This window comes from Coccinella septempunctata, chromosome 6 (genome assembly GCF_907165205.1).
Source record: "Coccinella septempunctata chromosome 6, icCocSept1.1, whole genome shotgun sequence".
Lineage (NCBI taxonomy): Eukaryota > Metazoa > Arthropoda > Insecta > Coleoptera > Coccinellidae > Coccinella > Coccinella septempunctata.
Window position 1 is genome coordinate 18,378,480 of NC_058194.1, and position 21,898 is coordinate 18,400,377.

The following is a 21,898-nucleotide window of genomic DNA, read 5'->3' on the forward strand; positions in this document are numbered from 1 at the left end:
GAAAATCATTCCATTCAATTAAATGGTTTGTGGGATATAGCTGAAAATTACATCTTTCATTAACCCAGCTGAATTGGAAATAATTGTGATAGAAAAGAGTGTTTCTTTCAACCCCAGAAACGTTTTGTTAACATATTATGTACCTACAAGACTTTGTACCATCTGAATTATCATAGAACTATTATTTTTCTGGAAGGAATCTAGGATTTGCAATGAATGTTTAGATGCTGAGTACTGCTGAGCTCCAACAATGATAGCAGTATTTCAATTCCTGCTCTGATCTGGGCATTTCAGCCATGAAGAATCTGATCTGCCAAAAATATTTCCTAACTTTGGACACATTTGCCAAGTTTATTTGAAGCGGACTCCGCAATGTTGCCCACATGTTCAACACCAACGGACTGACAAAAACTGAAAATCACGCCAAAGAGATGCAATGACCGCCCTGAGTGAAGCACCTGATCCTCTACCACCAAATGAGAAGTCACGTTGTGAGTTTTTCAAGAAAAATATGTAGTCTGTATCTTGGAAGCATTTAATCCCCTTTGAGTCCATTAGTTTTTCTTCATGAGATCTTCTTTCTAGAATTCTTTTAAATGACATCGTTTTATTATTATTTTTGTTGGAGAAACAACATAGAACGAAATAATCGGTATTTCACGCTTTCCTTTACAAATTCGAGACAATGTTGAAAATCAATATATGCAAAAGTTATAGATGATTCAATCATCTACAACATTCTCTTTTTTATATACAAAGTTTGTAGCAGCCGAGAGTCTGAAAAATTCTTGTTCACAACTCAAAGCCATTATCATATCCTTACCCCTCTACGGAGACTTTCACCAAGTTCTCTCAATTTATATTAAATTTTCCGATCAATCACATACTTCTACGAATTCCTCTTCAATTCCGGTTTTCACCATCGATTTTGCCCTGCACTAGATACCAGAGGAAAAATAAATAAAGTTACGCCTACCGTATCGTAGAATTTCTAATTGTACTTACATTCAATTAATCATGTTATGTTGGTCCAAAAAGCTCATGTTTGTTGAAACTACCCCTTCCACAATTTGTTGAATAAATTCACCAATTCGTTTAAATTGCTGAATTTATATTCAGGATTGAAAAAATTCGAATGGGCTGTTTCCGAATACAAGTCTAATTACACAGGTCCACAAGCGTAGAATACAGAACTGGAATAATATGTACCTACTGTGTATTTCTGTCGTTGCTTTCATTGCGATTGTGTTCAGAGAATTACACAATCTTTTTTTCAAATATCAATAAACAACTATTCAATTTCTAATCAGAACAATTCGTTGATGGCAAAACAGTTTTCCTACAAGTCGAAAAATTTTCAAAGAGAATATTTCACAAAATTGTACCGAGTGAGTTAAGACTTTAAGATTTAAGTTCCCCATTTTTATTTGAAACAGACTATTTCCGATTCCTTCTTCGAAATTCGACAATGAGATCCGATCTTACATTATTAATAATAATAATAATAATAGAAGGATCCATCAGAGCCAGATGAAGAAAGAATTATCTGAGTTCACTAGAAGATTGGGAAGGAAAATAAAAACTGGTCTAAACGACAAGAATCTGATTCATACCTTAGCTTGCACCACTGCTATAGCAGCCCTACAGAGAAAAATAAGAACAATTCTGACGAAACATCCTAAACATCACCCTAAAAACTCAGTAGAACGAACAGAGCTACCACGACATCTTGGGGTATTTTCCGAAATTTCAAAATATATGTTATTAAAATCTTTATACCTCAAGTTTATCGAAATATATTTTTTTAGAATTTTAACATATTGCATTTTGTCTGTATTCAGTTTCGAAAATTCTGATTTCAGCCTCTTATGAACATTCTACGTCATTTTCACATTCCGGCAACGCCCATCGAGTCAATAATGGTCATGAAAGTTTTCTGATCAACATAGACGTAATAAATATCAAGTTTTTTGATCATATTTGACAAGAAAAACAAACAATGACACAAAATGTCATCGGTTTCAAGAAGGTATAGACACGGAATACAGAAACAATTTAATGCGATCTGTAGATATCTTCTTGATCGGTTCCACTGTTGTCGAATTAACAAAAATTACTAGACTTTAGTAAAGGCATTTTGCGTCACAAGCTTTCACATATTCGAATTTTTAGTAAGTTTCGAAAGGTGTGTTTCTGAAATGTCTTAATTTTGAAGCGAATCTTTCAGGTGTTGGATCACTAATGGAAAAGGATTTCCATAAATAACCTTAAATTTGATTTTGGAGTTTTAGGAAACTTGCCCATTATTGATTTGTCCAATCGTATGTACCAAGAAATGGAAGGACTAAGAGAGTATTTCCTGAACAAGGCTGCTTCATCAAAACGTCATCAAGCAATTTGTCATGCCGAAAGTTCTACTCTGTTGAAGCTGCAACATAAAATACTCGTACTCTGCAGAAAGGAAAATGCAGAAACTGATTGGCAAGCCTTTGCATGGGAGACACCAGAACGAGGCCAACCATGATTATGTCGACATATCTGCGTCAAACTACTGGTTGACTTGTTCGGAAAATTGTTCGCTGAGACAGGGGGATTCATCATTGCCAACCAGGATCAAGTGATTCCAACAAGGAACTACATGAAATATATCGCCAAGGACAGGGAAACAACCATCGATGTCAATTTTCCTTATAGCTGAGAAAAACGCCTTTTCAACTTCAAAATCCGTTCATATCATTTGAAATATGACAAATTAAATACTATTGTTTTCGAAATGAACATTATTAATATTATTATACATAAAATGAGTGCATTACATGAAATGACTTAGAGATTTTTCTTTCCGTATATCGATCGACATCGTTAGTTCTTTCCCTGCACGGTAAATCTTCGGAAGAGATTTAACGTATGAGTGAGCTAGTTTCATGTCTGTTTGAATATAACATAATATACTACTTTTCATTCTGAATCGAATGGTGTGTCTAACTCATTTTCGGACAAAAATTGACATCATGCTTCAAACATCACACATTTAGTTTTATTCAAATTGGGTGTGATTAATTTAATTTGACACCTGTTGGAGTCAGTTGAGGATTTTTTCGATTAACTGAGTAAGATCGAATACTTCAGATACTTTGGAAGACCTATTTAAAATATTGATGTCATCTGCGTACAGTGCGTACATTTCAACGTCCATCCTTACTCATCTGATCCTTAAGCCCCACAGGCAGCATCATCTGAACAACGGCGTTTGAGTTGAAAAAAGCGAAAGATATATGAAAGCAGAGTTAATAGCTACTCCGGTGAGGAGTCGAATCTGATGGTCGATTTTTCAAAACAACAATTTTCTGCGGGAGGAATCGGAACTGTGTCCTCCGGAAGAAAATTCAGATTGAAACAATAATTGCACTTGGGCCCCTCTGCCGTCGGCAACCAACATTTTCCTAAATGATTAATGGTTCTCCCTTCATTCGAATATTCTTCTTTTCTACTTCAGAAGGTTGTCATTCGATTCTTGAAAACAATTAATATCCGTGACAGTTTTCTGTCGACATACCTACATCATCAATTCATAGAAACTTAATTCCTGAATACCTTTGAGAATCAGCATTAGAAGCATATTAGTAGTTTCCTTCAGTCATTTCAAGCTTAGAATTTCAAATACACTGCGCAAAAAAATAACGCACATTATGAAAATCTCAAATTCAATCTACAACTGAAGGTGTTCTCAATGATAATTATTTTTATCAGAATTATGCATGCATATGTTATCCACTTTCAACGGTTTTCTTCAATACAGATGTTTTTTCCCAGCAGGAATAAAAAAAGATGATATTATCAGATTTTGAATGTATTGGCTCCATTCTAAAATCAGTTGTTCTCGATCAATTCTAGTGATCAATAGTTTTTCTTTCGTTTGATTTTCTACACTCGATCGCTATGCAACGCGAAACACGCAATTTGGACCAAGAGGAATGTGCCCAAGCGGTAGTTTTGCGAGAAGAAGGGTGGACATACACAAGAATTGCAGAAAGGTTTGGAGTTTCCCATACAAGTGTGTCCAGAATGTTGCAGCGATTCAGTGAGACAGGTATGAATGTCCGAAGACGAGGACAGGGTAGACCACGGGTAACAACTGCCATTCAAGAACGTTACTTGAGAGTTTCTTCGTTGAGACAACGGTTTGCAACCGCTCGCCTCCTTCAAATTCAGCTTGAGCAAACTCATGAGGTGTAAATTAGCACTCAGACAATAAGAAATCCCCTCAGAGAATATGATTTAAGGCTTCGTCTCGCGGCAAGAGGCCCAGCTCTTACCCCAGCCCATCGAAGAGCGCGTTTGGATTTTGCGAATATCCATTGGGAAGAGGCCGATTGGGAAAGAGTTCTCTTCACAGATGAGTCTGGATTCTGCCTCTACCATTGTAATCGACGTTCCCTTGTATACAGACGTCCACATGAAAGATATGCTCAGTGCAATTTCCTGAATACTACTGGTTTCGGGGGAGGATCGATTTTGGTATGGAGTGGAATATCTCTGACTGCTCGCACAGACCTAGTGGTCGTTGATAATGGAGCTATGAATGCTGATAAGTATATAAGGAACATTCTTGAAGAGCATGTAGTGCCATTTGCCCTATACATTGGTGAATATTTCAATTTTATGGACGATGATGCCAGACCCCATCGTGCGCGCATCGTTCCGGAGTACTTTGAAGAGGTTGAAGTCTCTCGAATGGAATGGCCAACAAGAAGTCCAGATCTCAATCCGATTGAGCAGGTTTGGGACAACCTCAATAGAAGGCCGAGGAGTTCAGAAAATCATCCAGCTACTCTCAATGACTAAGGAATCCAACTCGGAGAAATCTGGGAAGGATTAGATCAGAACATTTTAAGATCACTCATTTTGAGTATGAACCGTCGTTGCCGAGCTGTAATTAACGCAAGGGGTGGAAAAACCAAGTATTAAATCACTTATCAGTATTTCAGTATTTTGAAAATTGTTCATTTCTCTTCTTTCACATAAGATTCGGTGAAATCCTGAATTTTTCTTCCATTAAATGTGTCTTGTTTCGTTAAAACCTTCCCGAGAGAACATAAAAAATAAGTTATGAAGTCAATGTAGAGTTAACTTTCATTAAAATTGAGATTTTCAGAATGTGCGTTAATTTTTTTGCGCAGTGTAGAACATTTTCCCACCTTAAAATTAAATAGCGCAATTTTACATTCTTTTCGGCCTTTCCGAGCACACTTACAACAACAAAAAAAGTCTTTGATCTACTGATTCTATTTAAGTGGTTGTTATCTTTTATTATTCAATGATATAAATCAATCCTTCACAAGGAATTAATTTCATCCACCTGTCAACGAAATTTCATCAACAAAAATTATTGAATTTTTCAACAGCTACGGAGATGAAGCAAATCATCCAAAAACTGCAATCTCACGCGACATACTTCATAACCCATATGCACGCTCATCAGTCACTCCGTTTGTTAACGTAGTTCATCCATCCTTATTAAGTGCACTGAATACTTAATTTATTTCCCATGACAGAGGATATACTTCATATTTCCATATCCATCACTGCTGTGAATGAGTATGCTTCGATTTTTTCCATAATTCAGTTATTTTCTTGTACTCCCTCATGCTCTAGAGTAGTCTAGAGTGAAGTTTTCTGGGCACAAAATGAGGGAGTGGAAAAGTTACAATACAGGGTGTTTCCTAATAGAATGTCAATATTTATAGGGGTGATTTTTGGGCCCATTTTGAGAAAAAAACTTGAACATATGTCCTAAATGTCTTACCTTTCGAGATACAGGGTGGTAATGTTTTCAAAAATAAATCATTTATTATTAATATCTACAATACCACTTCAGATATTTTAATGAAATTTGCCATACATGCACTATTAATCAAGAGGCATTTTTTAATGTATCACTTTTTTTTTTAATTTCCACCAGCGGCGTTCGTACGTAATTTTACCTACCTATTTTGGCTGACATTGATGGTACGCCACAGATTTTTCCTGAAATAAAAATTCTTTCTGAAATTCCCAATCAGTTCTTATCAAAGTTGATCACTTGATTTTTTTCAATCGTTTCTCTGCATTGAAATAAATTGCATCATGTATGTAAATAAGGAAGAATTGTTACTTATCGTAGTGGTCTGTGGCCAAGAATTTGATATTTCTGTTGTCAAGGCGGTTGTCATTATTTCGTGTAACAGTTCATCAGTCTTTAAATTCAGTTCTTTGCGTCTTATTTAAGGTAAGACGTTTAGGAGTTATGTTCATATGAAGTTTTTTTCCTGAAATGCGCCCAAAAATCACCCCCATAAATATTGACATTCAATTAGGAAACACCCTGTATATTCATCTTAACCTTCGAGATCTTATTTCAACTAAGTAGCTTTGGCAAGAATTGGCATCAAAATCTTAGATCAATAGAAAAATAGAATAGAATTTTCAGAATTGACATCTGTATTGAAAATTTTTTGATACAAAATATAAAAAACGATGAATTGTTAGTAGTAGTACCAATGGAAATATTCTAGTTCATAATTAAAATCGATGAATAATTTCTAGTTCCAGAATGAAATGAAAAGTCTTACATTCATAACTATTTACATTTAAGTTACAATAATGATAATTATAAACAGAAAATCTCATATTATCTTATGACCTGTTACTGTCACGAATAAGGAAAATGGAAAACGCAGTAGTAGAAAGAAAACGTTAGAAAAGGGCTTCCGAATATTGCAGAATATTCAAAATTACAAAATCTCTGCAATTATTGTAGATAGTATTGTAAAGAAGCTGAGGGTGAATTAATGCACTATACAGGCTGTCCAGAAATGAAGGAATTTTATGAAAAACTCCACGTCAGAAACTACGAGGAGACTTCCTTTAAACCCATATTCGAAGACGTTCAGTCTGTACATAAATCAATAGTTGAGATGCCATCTAGTGGCACCAGATAAACTCAAATTTGTTGGTTCTAGTTGATCCGAACGTTTGGAGAAATCTTCGTAGGCAAAAACAGCGAACTTCTTTCCACCGATCCAAAAGTATAATGAGTTCAGTTGAAAATTATTAGAGGGCAGATTCCCGAAAGAAAATCATCTGATTATTGCAGAAATTTATGGAAAGCTCTACCTACGCACATTTTCATTTTTCATGGAAGGCATCTAGAAGATCACAACCCAATATGTAGATTTATGACTAGTGGATTCTGATATACATTTTGTTTTTCCAATTTGAATGGACACTGCATCGAGTTGAATCAGATTCCTTAATTTTCGAATTGGTTCTCAAATATTTTTTCACCAACGAGAAATAAAAATTTGATATTTGGCAAGCATATATAACCTGATATACCCTTTGAAAATACTCGTGAAAATTGTATTGCTATTAAAAAATCATCGATGACGTCATTTCTCAAATTTGGGACACGCTGTATAACATCTTCTTACATAAAAAATAATGCAATTTAAACTACTAATGAACCTGCCCGAGCAAATTAACAATAGAAAAACCGTCTTCGATTTAATGAATTCATTCCACGTTATAGATTCGCAGTCTACAGGGTGTACCAAGTTCGAGGGCCTATTAGACGTTTCTGGAGAACTGGACCTACTTGAAATCTGAAAATTGAGATTATGATATTGTTCCACATTATCTACTGAGCACTATAATAACACCACTACTGCACCAATATGACACAGAGAGCCCACCAAAGGCCAAACTACCAGCACTACCAATTTATGAACATCTAATATCATTGGAATAACTTTTTTTTTTATACAATGGATACAATTAATAAATTATAAATGTAATTAGCAGGAAGACTTCGGTCGATAGCCATTTGATGATTTTTTATTATCAATAAAGTTAATTTTTCTCTATCTACTGAGCTTGAATATTCTTGAAGCGTGAGCACTTTCAGTTATACAGGGAATGGAAATAAATTTTTTTTTCGTTTCTGATATGATAGAGCATTAAATTTCGAATATATTTCTGTTCAAATCATATCAGAAAAGAAAAAATAAAAAAAAAATTTTGGAAAAATTTACTTTCATTCCATGTATAACTGAAAGTGTTAATAGGCTTCAAGAATATTTTAGCCCCGATTTTAGCTCAGTAGATAATGTCGAACAATATCTAATCCAAATTTTCAGATTTCAAATAGATCCAGTTCTCCAGAAACGTCTAATAGGCTCTCGAACTTGATACACCTTGTATAATATATACATCACAAAATACACATTTTTTTCTCTTACCTTTCCTATCCAATAATGTGATAATTGGAAATATGTCCATAAATTTTTATCAGAAGTTGGGGGATGTATCTTCTAAAATTACTCAATGACATTCTAACAAACAAATCTGTAATCATTTTTATATCTCTCAGATAGCTTTTGTATTAAAAATGCATACGTATATGGAAACTACAACCTAACAGCTATTGCGATGTTGAGATAGTCATTTACCTACTCCACTTGTAAGTAAAATTCAACCCGCATCAGACGAAAATAAAATTCAACTCAACTCTCAACTAGTTTACTCACTGTTGACTTCCACATTCATATCTGAGATCGTTGGTGATAAGCACATTGACACAAATAATATTTTTAACTGTATGCATCCCTCAATTTACCTAATTTCTATGCTCAAATTCACCTCACATCTCCCGTGACATCTATTGATTGATCAAAATTTCTGATGTTTCGAAATTTTATTACTTTCAGTTACATCCAACTTCGGATGCCTCCTAATTTTCCTGGAAAGCAGCTAGATTTTCCGTAAGTTGAACTGAATTTAAATTGGAAGTGCATCAGAGGAATGTTCGAAATACTATGAGAAATTATTGTATTTTTCATCTACTACTGATATGCTTATTCGTCATTAACGATGTTCGTCATATCCACAAATGCTAATTATGCTTTGTATTGCCGAAGACTTGATTGAAGTCTGAATTTGCGCCATGGAAGGCATGCCTTCCATGAAAATTTGAGTAGAAAGACAAATAATGCACTTTTTTCTTCAGGGTTTTTCGCTTTCGCCAAATATGTAAATGAGATTGGGAATTTCGAATATATTCAATATTTTTAAGTCCGTAGAAAAGGTTTAATTTTTCTCAAAACAAACCGGGAGTTTTTGAATCGTTATGGGGAGACAAGAAAAAATTAATTTTATCATCCTCCAAGTCAAAGGAACTGAATCAACTTGGGAAGACCAATGGAAATAAGGATGTGCGATATACCAAATTATCCATGAATCCCAACAGTTTTTATAATATGGCTTTCGTTTCTGTAACATTATGAATATTGCCTATGAGAGAGAGATTATAAGCTTTTTCATTCTGCTTTGATGATTTTCCTATGAATCGGTTGGAGTTTCGTATACACATCGTTATCCATTATCAGCTTCTCCTACGTGCAAACAAATAAATAGCAAACAGATAATGGTTGTCTGTATCAAAAATAATACATCACAGTATTTATCTGGCTTCATAATATCTTATAATATATTACATATTAGCCTCAGAACAATTTGTGGCATGAGATCCATTATGCGTTTATGACATAATTGAATAGAACTACTGAATATTCGTTTCAGGTCAACGACACCAGTTGTGAAGAATGAAGAATAGGTTAATGAAGAGTGAAGTGAAATCCTTGTTTATTTGTTAGAAATTTTTCGCTCCAACTATGGATACGTCGAAGAAATACTGCAACCCTAGTCCAGAAAACAATGCGAATCCCTTGTCCAAACTTTTTTTTTGGTGAGTAGAATTACAATTACATATACAGGTGACGAATTTTAAATAGCTTTATCAGAATAGTAATTCGAAATTCAAATATCACAGATGGTTCTGATGTCTCGAATATTTCACATTGCCAAGTTTCCTGTTCACTTCATTCGTACATATAAATGCATATAAGGTTGAAGAAAACTATTGAACTTCGAATAAATCGAAGTCAGTTCTGGAGTAAGTTCATAAGGGAGAAAAGTTCAAATCAAATTTCCAATAAAAACAAACCCTAATAACCTGATGCTATTATTGAGGTTTCTTTCATTATCGAAAAAATTTGGAGTAAGTCGATTTAGTTAGAAGTATTTTAAATATTGAAAAGCAATGAATCAAATATTTGATTAAACATCTAAATAATATGTGATGGTAAAAATCTTGTTTTGATTCCAAAAACTCGTCGTATTGAGAATAAAAATTTCAGTATGAGGGAATCGAGAATATTTATGTTTTTACTTGAAATCATCTTATCCACCAGGTGGGTAATTCCCTTCTTCAAACATGGGTACTCCAACAATCTGGGAATGAAAGACGTCTACAATACTCTGAATTCTGATAAGAGTGAGTATTTGGCGAATGAATTAGAAAGGTAAGTACGATATATGCCCGCTTGAAACACCACGTAAAATACCATAGTTTAATGAAATTCCACTCTTGTTTCCAAAAACGAGAGCATTACCATCTTGTATGCAACAAAAACGGGGTGAAAACCTTCAAATATTAGGGCATCGAATGCAACCCCAAAAATATAAATAAGATCTTGAATTGAATTCAGTGGTTGACATTTTCGGAAAAACACTACCTAATGTATTATGTTTGCTGATGTTTCAGAACAGTCACATGTGCTCAAATCTCACCCCGAATGCTACACTATTGAATTCCCTCCACAGTATAGCTTTAAATGCGTTAGCTTTTGATCTATAAAAATTTGAATTCAATACTCGTGTAATAGTTTATAGTCCTTAATAATTGGAATTATTGCGAAAATGGAACAATATTGTGTTTAAAATGAACTTGATATTGCAACCAAGAGAATTCGAAAAATTCCAAGTATCTAGGCAAAAGTATGTTTTAGTTGAGCCTTACTCACAAGGTAAGCTGTTTGATATTAGGATTCTTCAGTTCATTCAATCCTAGGAAGGAACTACACTGGCCACTCATTTTCCTCTTTCTGCGTTTATTTACTGTTCTAATCATTCTATAGAAACTGGAAGGAGGTTATAACAGAATCAAGATTCAAGAACACTAAACCAAGCTTATTGACCGCGATCAGGAACACATTTTGGAAGCCCTTCTCCATAGTTGGAATCGTTATAATGTTGAGAATTGTCATTTATTCGTAAGTTGACAAACTCGAGTTTATTCAACTTTCAATATTCAGAACAAAATTTCCTCAACAGATATTTCATGCCATTGATCCTTTCGGAATTCATTGCGATCTTCAACGAAGTTCCGCGGAATATACGTAAGGGTTGTTACTTAGGAGTCACTCTGATCTCTATGAATTTCCTCAACTGCCTCCTGGCTCATCAAGGAAACCTCTACACCAAGAGGCTAGGAATGAGAGTTCGAGTGGCCTGCTGTTCTCTCATTTATAGAAAAGTAAGTTGTCTTTTACCATCACCAAACTCAATTTCAGAGATCACGCAGCCAGTCAATTCGATATTGAGGCTTTCGAATGGATTTTTGAAGTGATGGCTATGAGGTATTTATGTAATTAGGCGAGTTCAGTACTTCTACTGTGGACACAAGTCAATGAGGTGATTCTGAATAGACCATTCTTAAAAGGTCAGCAATCCCTTCAGACTGATCTAGCAAGTCCATGTTGATTGATGCGTTCCTCTTTTATTCATTCGTAAATGCATTTTTTTTGACAGTTAATACACTACGTAATCTGTAAAGCGATTCACACATGAGCCGCTGCTTCTTGAAAAATGAAAAAGTATAAGTTGATTTTCGAAGTTAAAAATCTACTGACTAAAATTTTCAATTCAATTCAATTCAATATTGCAATTCACATTTTTGAACAGAAGGTTCTCACTAGCTAAAACACCATATTTATAGTAAAAGGATCACGCCTTCAGAGTAAAGCAGGTGAACTCTTACTACTAATTTATATTTATGTGTTCACTTTTGTGTCTATTGTTTCTGCTGAAGTTCATACTATCCTCAATTTTATTTCATACTATTCATGCAAGAAAAAAACATTTCGTAAAATTTTCACTACTCTTACTATAAATTTTGAGCTCCAAGTAGCCTTTGATTAGTTTCAGGGATTTTACTACAAATATTTCCAGATTATATGAATTCTTCATATAATTATTATATTTGTGAACTTCTTTGAATCAAGCTCGAGCTCGTTCGTAGATGGTATAGACATTCGAGTTTCATGATACTTATTAAACATAAATCTCCGCCGATGAAGATTATATAGCTATAGCTATACAAGGTGAGTCTTTGATTCGTACTAATATTTCAGTTTTCAGTTCATTATTGAGGTGGACAAAAGAAACACTTTTCCTATACCATTTTTTCCGATTTGGCCCGGATAAAAAGAAATAACCATTCACAGTTTTCATAATGAGCTATGCCACCCCTGGAAAAACAAAATTACCTTCAGAGTAACTAGCTACATTCTAACTTCACATTTGTCGATCTTTTAAACAGAGTTGTATTCAGTCAAAGTACCCAATTTTTCAAATATGACAGATAATTTTCAATTTTTGAATATCAAATTACGAGAAAATATGAAGAATACTTTCATTTTACAAAACGTTCAAGTAATCATAAGATAGCGTCCAACTTAATTTCAAGAGTTGAGTTCTTTGAATTTACGGTATTTTTATGGAACGCAAAGGTCATAATGAGAAAACTGGAAGAAGTCAGTGATATCCCAGTAAACACAAGGACATCCGATGGATGTCCAATGGATATCCAAATCATGCAATTCGGACATCCATTGGACGTCCTTTGCCGGACGTTGCCTGGACAGCTGCTGGATATTAACTGGACATTTTTAGATGAAGACTGGGCTAGTTATGAACCTCATATAGACGCTGAATCAGTTGAATGAATTGGTTCATTCGAAGTCGATATGACGTCAATAACCAGCTCAGTTTACATCCATTAAAAGGATCAGTTAATCTCCATAAGCTGTCCAGGCAATGTCCACCAAATATCCAATGTTCGTCCAGGTCTTAACAAAATGTCCAATTCCCATATGGACACATTGAATGAACCCATTTATGAAATAAAAATCGATTCATATAAAAAAACATATAATGTAAACCAAGTATATAAAATTGAAAACAAACTAAAATACCACACTCTCCGTTACCAAAAGTACATTCTAAAAAGTCATTTTTTCTTCTCGTGTTTACTCCTTTCCTTAGCTTTTCCAAGCCACTTTTTTATTTGGTGATTGCAACACAACAACACACTAAACAAGAAATTCTTAAGCGGCTGGATGAATGAATAAAAACTTAATACGTTACTCTTTGTCAATCTTCAACAATAATGAACGATTGACATAGGTACTGTCACATTCCTGCATCCGCTGACCGCCAGTAATGCCAACCTCAGATCTACCAAAGCTATTCAGGGTACTTGGTAGATTATTCCTTATTTATCGTCATTGAGTATGAGGGTTTGACACTAAATAAAAAATAGAATAGAAGAATAATTGATATTCGGCAAGATATGGATATCTTTATTTCATCTAACAAAATACTTCAATAATTAAGAACAGATCATTAAATCCTTAGTACGTCCATGAATGAGTGTACAATGGATATCCAATATTGTTTATCCAAAATACGTCCATAAATGCATGTCCAAAGGATGTCTATGTCCATGTGTACTAATTATGGACCTCGTATGAATGTCCAATGGATGTCCGATGGATGTCCTGTGTTCACTGGGATCTTGTGTTCGAAAAAAATTCATCGAATAAATGAAATTTCCGAAATTCATTTCATTCGATGAAACCGTTTGTGAGATAGAACTAACCATAACATTTTTTTTATGATTTTTCAACAGCCTGCGACTTTTGAACCGAGCCGATTAGAAAAAAATGGTAATGGAAAAAAGTGTTTCTTGCAACCTCAAGAATATACTGTTAAAATATTTGTACGAGTCAGAGACTCACCTTGTATAGCTATTAGCTAGTCTTCAGCCTTTCAGAACTGCAACCATATTGATCCATCATTCTAAAACCCTAATCAATCAGTTCCTAGAGAGATCATGCAAATGGCGCGATATGAACAAAGTTTATAAAACACGATGTATTTCAAAACCCTTAAATCCATGAGCTATGAGGTATTCAGAATCACCTGAACAGTCAGCGAACCTTTTCTACAGCTCTTGAATCTTTCAATGGAACACACTATACATATATAATTTTTTATTTCGAAAATATTACAGGTCCTCAAACTGAACAAAACATCGTTGGTCGATACCGACGTAGGAATGCTGGTCAACCTTTTGTCGAACGATGTGAACAGGTTCGATTTTGCAGCATCATTATTTCATTTCATCTGGATAATGCCAATTCAAGCAGTAATTGGTACCTACGTTATGTATGACTTTGTTGGTGCGGTAGCTTTCGTTGGAATTGGTGCTATGGTGTTACAGGCTGTTCCCGTTCAAGGTAAACGAAGTTTGTGGTTTTGAACTTGAACAGTGATTCCTGTTGCTAGTAATTGATTCTAATGCCCAGTTGTGTGAAGCTTTAGCAGACAATCAGTACTAGATAGACAGCTCCACAACGGTTTGTCGAGCTGTTTTCATGCAGAAAATCATTCTTGTGTCAAATTATGATCTTTTCTTAACAATTGCTCCTTTTTCAATGTATTCGGGAATTAAAATGTTCAGTTTCTGAAAAGTCAACTAACTATTCTTAAATCTAGCACTAAACTTGCCTTAGAAGTCGAAGCACCTACTAAGCACTAAGCGGTGTTTTTATGAAGTGCTTGGAAGCCCAAAAAGACAATAAGTCATTTGAAAGGCAAATAAATCAATGGACAGTTGATGAACAACCAAGGATAAGATAGCATAATGATATTCAGGCGCATATCAACCGGCGAAATATCGTAACTAGCTGAGCAACACTGAGGGTGCCGAAAGGAAGAATGTCTCATCGAGGAAGAATAGATGCTGACCATGATTTCAATCTTATTAGATCTCTTCAGAGCAACACAACTCTAACCTCGACGAGAACCGATACGAAACTTCGCGGCTATATTAAATGCTGGAAAATTCTACACTATTAGAATACTCCAGCGGCACCCAGCAGCCAACAATCCAAGATTGAATTCCCTTCTCCACAGCAAAGATGGTAGACGACACCAATAATACCTATTATGTTCATATCTTTTGGCATAACTCTTTTCTATTTCAAAAATTCATATTCCAGATAACTTTCAAATGACTAGGATCAAAGTTTGGCAATTTTTTTAATTTCAGGTTATTTTTCTAGATTGCAGGGAAAATTACGAATGGAAATCGCTTCAAGAACGGATAGCAGAATGAAACTAATGAACGAGATTATATCCGGAATACAAATGATCAAGATGTACGCCTGGGAGAAACCATTCGAAAGCATGGTCGCCCAGCTCAGAAAGTAGGTGAAAATTACACGTTCGAACCATTCAAATATTGGTTTTCGACTTTTCAGAAGCGAACTACTGCTCATAACCAAAACGTCCTATATCAAAGCTTGCTCAACGTCTGTCCAAGTTTTCACGGAGAGGGTGTCCCTCTACATCATCGTTATAACCTATGTTCTCACAGGAAACGAACTGACAGGAAGTCTAGTATTCGCAATGTCGCAAGCCATCAATTTTCTGCAATTAGTTGTTTGCATCATGTTCCCGATGGCTCTTTCGGCATACGCCGAAGCGAAGGCTTCGATTAACAGGATAGAGAAATTCCTGTCCAAAGAAGAAAGACATGACATAGCGAATAGTTCTGGAAGTACGTGTCCGACTGGATCTGTCAAGCTAGCAAATGTCAATGCTAGATGGTTGGAGAATATTGAAACCTTGATTGATGTGTCTTTCGAGATCAAACCAGGTGAGCATTGAGACAAATGGATTGAATACATCCAATCAAATAATTTTGAAAATGTATTTTTATGCGATAACTTTTTCTCTTGAGATAAGTAATCTTACATTTCCATTCACATAAAATCATGGTGTTATATTTGTCAGGAAAATCCAGTATCAAACAAGGTGTCAGACATTCTTATCGCTTCGTTTATATTTTCATAAAAGACTAGCTCGAACACGCGGCTTTGCTCGCGTAATATTTTATTGTGAAATGCTAGTATACACCAAAGGTTATAGAATAGAACGATGGGAAACGAGGCGACTAAAGCGAAGTGTGTCAACCGTGTTTTCAAGACGCTAGGCTGATTAAAATATTAATTTCAGTGCCATTTGTAGAAACATAAAATTATGTAAGATTTCAGATGTCCATCAAAGAGGTTTTGAATCTCGTACGCTTTTTATTTATCAAGCTCGTTCAATTTGCTGATTATCGAATTTTTTCATCTTATTTCTTGGTGAAAACACCATAATATTCTTCGAAAATTATTGAATGGTGAAGAACTGTGGATCGAATAATAAAATGGATTTTCCGAGACTAAGTTTTTACTCAACTATGGAAAATGGAAGCGTAAGCATTAAAACGGGTAACATGTGAATCCTTCATTCATTGATTCTAATTTTCGGTGTTCCGAAGTGGATAAAATTTTTAGGGCGTTAAGACAATGACTTCCACAAACACTACTGACTGCACCATGTGCAGTGAACATTTTACTGCAGGTCAATTAAGAACTGTTCATCCACGTCAATTGTTGTATGCAGAAATCATCCCTTGAATGAACGGTATATAAAGGGGAAATTATGACCCTTATAGGTACATGGTATATTGATATACATATTGATTTCTGATATTCTGTTTGTATATTTTACAAATTCAGCTATGTGTATTAATTCAAGACAACCTATTGCACAGAAATAACACCTTCGAAGTTTAGCACATCACCATATACTTTTGTGTCCTTAGTTAAAGCTTTTTATTTATTGTCCATAATTTCAATTTCTGTGAATTTTTTATAAATTGCAAATATAAATATAGCATATCAAAAAGCGTCTTTCATTGATATCAATTGATTCCAAACAATTTTCAGATGAAAACTAACATTCTGATCACAAAACAAAACCATTCTTTTGTTTTGTTGCTCAGGATGTTTGTTTTCTGATCTAAACAAAGTGGATATTGAAATTTACAAGGAATAGAATTCGAATTTCGCGCCCCACAATTATAAAACAGAAAACTGTTATTAGGAAGTTTTTCTTTATTGACAGTTACAGTGACTCTATCAAACACAGTGGCGACAATTGTGGTCTCGTTTTTCATCGTTTTAGCAAGAATATGGCGGATTTGGTCACATGACGTGACGTGAGCCAATCCGCATTCCGAATTAGAGATCATAGCATTGAAATATGTGCTTCTAAGCCGCCATATTCTTGCTAAATTTCCAATTGTCGCCACTGTGTTTGATAGAGTCACTGTATTAGTGTATTGACAGTGCGTTTTCAGCGACATCTCATTGTCAAGCGTGTTTTCACTGATCAAAATGTAGTCGGTTTTTACTACTAGAGATATGAGGTCGTTTCCTATCTTTCTACTCTATAATCTTCGGTATACATTATATTATGCCTCGCCTAGAAATAGCCGTCTGTAACACTGCGATCCCTGGCAGATTTTTTTCTTGCCTAAATATGTATTTCTTAAATCTTTCATATCTCGCGAAATATCCGTCAGCAAACTATTCAAAAATGATGTAAACGAAACAGATTAATTGAACCTGAATTGTTTAATCAATTGCTAAATGATAAAAATCCATCATAGGTAGCTTCTGCTGCATCGTTGGTAGCGTAGGATCTGGAAAAAGCTCGATCCTTTTGACACTCCTACGGGAGATACCGATAACGTCTGGAAAAATAGATGTTGGAGGAACGATGTCGTACGCTTCCCAAGAATCGTGGATTTTTGGCTCGGATATCAGGAGTAATATTCTCTTCGGTCAGCCATTTCACAAAGAAAGATACGAGAACGTCGTGGAAGCATGCGCTCTGAAAAGAGACCTTCAGAATTTCCTCCATGGTGATAACACCACCATCGGTGAAAGAGGTATGACTTTGAGTGGAGGACAGAGAGCTAGGGTAGGCTTAGCTCGATGTGTTTACCGTGAAGCTGATATCTACCTATTGGATGACCCCTTGTCAGCAGTTGACCCTCACGTTGCTAAGCGTATAGTGGAAAAATGCATCTTGGAGTTCCTTCAGGGAAAAACGAGGATTGTTGTAACCCACCACATTGAATTTTTGAGTCACGCAGATGTCGTTTTGATCTTCAAGGAAGTACGTTCAGTAATATAGAATTGAACAATATGATTGGGTATTACTTCTTTTACAGGGAAAAGTAGAAAAATTCCTGAAACCCAACGAACTCTCCAAAAACGAGCTGAATATCATAAGACAGACCAGCAATGTTGAACTGAAGGAAAATAAACTTTTAGAAGAAAAAGCTGAGTCGATGTTATCTTTAGAGGTAAGTTCAAATAATTCTTGTCGAGTTAAGTATTCTAAAATTGGAATTCAATGCAGTCGTTGAATTATGAAAATGAAAAAGAGGAAGAAGAAGAAATTAAGACTAGAGAAACACAAGAACTGATCAAAAAGGGCCTGATTTCATTTTCAGTCTACAAGGATTACTATAGAGCTGGAGCTAGTACGATTATTCTTCTTTTTGAAATGTTTCTCTTCTTGACGGCACAAAGTTTCTGCATCGGATCCGATCTCTGGATTACATTCTGGTGAATATTTTTTGCAACAATTCATTAAGAAACTTTCCAAAATATCAATTACTCCGATTTAAAATATCTCTTGTTTTAAGGACCAATAATATGGATCAATCCAAAAAGGAAAACCTATCGTTACTGACATTGAACTCATATAATCAATCGGCAGTCCATCTAAACCCTAATAACACTATGAATAACACATTAGTAGACACTGTATGGTCTTGGATTCCCAACACCTTGAATGAAGATCTTTACATCCAGGTCTACACAACTCTAATCATATGTGGAGTCGTACTCACCGTTTGGAGATCAATATTTTTCTATAAAATATGTATGAAGTCTTCGGAACATCTGCACAATTTGATGTTCCTCAACATAATGCAAGTCAAGATGAAATTTTATGACACCACATCATCAGGTTTCTACTTTTTGAGCATCATGTGAAAAATATATAAATTACGGCTGTTGTAGGCAAAATCCTGAACAGGTTTTCCAAAGATATGGGTGCAATTGATGAGCAGCTTCCAAGTGTCACTTTACTTTCGGTGCAAGTCATCCTCATCGGTATTGGAATCTCAACACTTGTAATCATTAAGTCTCCATGGATGGCAATACCGACTGTAGTCATAGGAGTTTTCGTCTTTTGGTTCAGGAAGGTATTCCTTAAGGGTGCGCAAGATGTGAAAAGATTGGAAGGAAAAGGTAGGAATTTCTTTAGTACGAGTTGGAAATTAAACAATTTTCTTTCAGCTAAAGGTCCAGTATTCTCCTATGTAGCTGCAACTTTGAACGGTATAACCACAATAAGATCAGCGAATGCTGAAGAAGTTCTAAAACGAGAATTTGATACACTACAAGATCAGCATACCGCAACATGGTACTTGCTGTTGGTGCTCTTCGATGCATTTGGATTTTTCCTGAACACAATCACGATAGTTTTTCTGTTCATATTAACATTTCAGTCTCTCTTCGATGCTAAAGGTAGGCGTGTTTGGTATTTATTAGAGTAAGTCACACTGAATAGAAAATATTTCTCAGAAGCAATGTAATTTTGATATTTCCTCTTTGCACACCAAAAGCCTAATCGTCAAACATTTGATGGTACAAACCTTTTTATCAGAATATACCAAAATGGGTTTTTTTTTCAATACGCATGAATTCTCTTCATAAGCTCTGACTCGCGCTCTTGATACAAAAAAATGGTGTCACAAATAATAATAACATCTTTCTTAGACATCGCCCATCGAGTTCATGCAACTGATGATAGTCTTTTCTGAAAGTTTAATTTTGGCAACACTATCATTGAAACAGGCTTCCCATAATTTAGGAATGCGAAAGCTGTTTTCTTCGGAGGGTTTGATTTGCAACAGTGAATTTCAAACCTGTTAATGCTTTGATTTTCTAACAATCTTCTGATTTTTCTGAATTCCGGCATTTGAAAGAATAGTTGAAAGTTTCTTCTGAAAATCTGAACGGTACAAGGCAGCACAAATGAAGCACAACTATATGAAACAATTTTCGACAAAGAAAAACGAAACAACTGGCCCAACTTTCCTCCGAAATCTTCATTCGTCGGAAAATTAGCAAGATTTTCTTCAAAATTGCAAAAGTACGAAGCAGCACAAACCTTGCATAATTCAGCACAAAAAAAATTTCCAATGTAGCAAAGTTCTTGGCCAAATTTACACACATAAAACCTTTTGATTTTTCTCATTTAAAGCTGTAGTAATCAAGGATTTTAATTTTTGTTAATTGGAATGGTCCTATAAAAATGAATGAATACGTTCACAATATACCCTTTCCCTATTGATGTGTGTACAACATTCCACATTATTTTTCGTATATCCTTCTCTCTCTCACTTTTTATGTACCTACATGTAGGTAGTGCCAAATGTGATCATAATTTTTTTGTAGCCTTAAGTGGAGATGTTGGACTGATAGTGTCGCAAAGTCTGATCATAATTGGAGTATTACAATTGGGAGCAAGAAATACTGCGGATGTTGCTACCCATATGACTAGTGTTGAGCGTGTTCTCAAGTATACTAAGCTGGACAAAGAGGGTCCCTTTGAATCAATTTGCAAACCACCTCCATTCTGGCCTCAAGCCGGTGGCATTAAGTTCGTTAATGTTAACTCAACACTCAGTTTGGGAGAGCAACCAGTGCTCAAAGATGTAAATATCGAAATTGAACCAGGAGAAAAGGTGTGCATCTAAAGTACATCACGTATAATGGTTAAACCTTTACTCTAACTCCATTTTTAAGATTGGCATAGTTGGAAGAACAGGAGCAGGGAAATCCAGTCTCATATCAGCCTTATTTAGGCTTATCTCAATCGAAGGTTCTATCGAAATTGATGGAGTAGATATAATGAAAGTAGGTCTGGTTGATTTGAGAACTGGAATCTCGGTTATACCTCAAGAACCCGTACTTTTTTCTGGTAGCATTCGTTACAACCTAGATCCCTTCGGCAAATGGGATGATCAAACCTTGTGGCAAGCATTGTATTGCGTGAGTTGATATATTACCAAATATTTCAGTTATTTTATCATTTCATTATAGGTGGAACTTCGACATGCAATAGAAAACCTGGATATGAATGTCTCGGAAGGTGGTTCTAACTTCAGTGTTGGTCAACGACAACTAATTTGTCTGGCTCGAGCAATTATAAGGGACAATAAGATTTTGGTTATGGATGAAGCTACAGCGAATGTTGATCCAACGTGAGTAAAAGTAATGAACTAAAAAAAACTTAAGAATATAAGCATTTATTGAATAGATTTTTCAATTATATTTTTGGCCATGTCTGTTCACGGTTATATAAAGAAATGCTTCTAAACCGTTTTCTTTCTCAGAACTGATGCCCTTATCCAGAAGTCCATCAGAAAGAATTTCAAGCACTGTACAGTTTTGACAGTGGCTCACAGACTCAACACTATTATGGATTCAGACAGAGTCATTGTTATGGAAACTGGTAGGGTACATGAATTTGCAACTCCCAATGAGTTGTTACAGGATCCTGCAAGTCTCTTCAGTAAAATGGTAGCCAAAAGTGGTACCGTAATGGAAACTGAATTGAAAAGGATAGCCAAGGATCACTACAACAGTAAAGAGCAAAGCTGATATAAACATAAAGTCAATCAAATCAAGAGTTTTTGAATAAATGGAAAACTCGTCTTTGTTTTGTTTTTTTTTTCATTTCTTATGGCGCTGCT

The 21,898-nt window shown here is 35.2% G+C and overlaps 1 protein-coding gene across 1 annotated transcript; it reads left to right on the forward strand.

Annotated features, from left to right (window-relative positions):
- The first annotated feature begins 9,507 nt into the window (after positions 1 to 9,507).
- LOC123315987 (ATP-binding cassette sub-family C member 4-like) lies at positions 9,508 to 21,860 on the forward strand. Its single transcript, XM_044901898.1, has 18 exons — positions 9,508 to 9,784; positions 10,290 to 10,400; positions 11,016 to 11,150; positions 11,212 to 11,502; positions 14,122 to 14,128; positions 14,234 to 14,459; positions 15,275 to 15,431; positions 15,486 to 15,883; positions 17,729 to 18,240; positions 18,296 to 18,430; positions 18,487 to 18,695; positions 18,776 to 19,101; positions 19,155 to 19,385; positions 19,434 to 19,664; positions 20,598 to 20,887; positions 20,949 to 21,194; positions 21,246 to 21,406; positions 21,539 to 21,860. The coding sequence occupies exons 1-18, from the start codon at positions 9,711 to 9,713 to the stop codon at positions 21,804 to 21,806; spliced, it is 4,008 nt and encodes a 1,335-aa protein (XP_044757833.1). The 5' UTR covers positions 9,508 to 9,710; the 3' UTR covers positions 21,807 to 21,860.
- Positions 21,861 to 21,898: the final 38 nt, after the last annotated feature.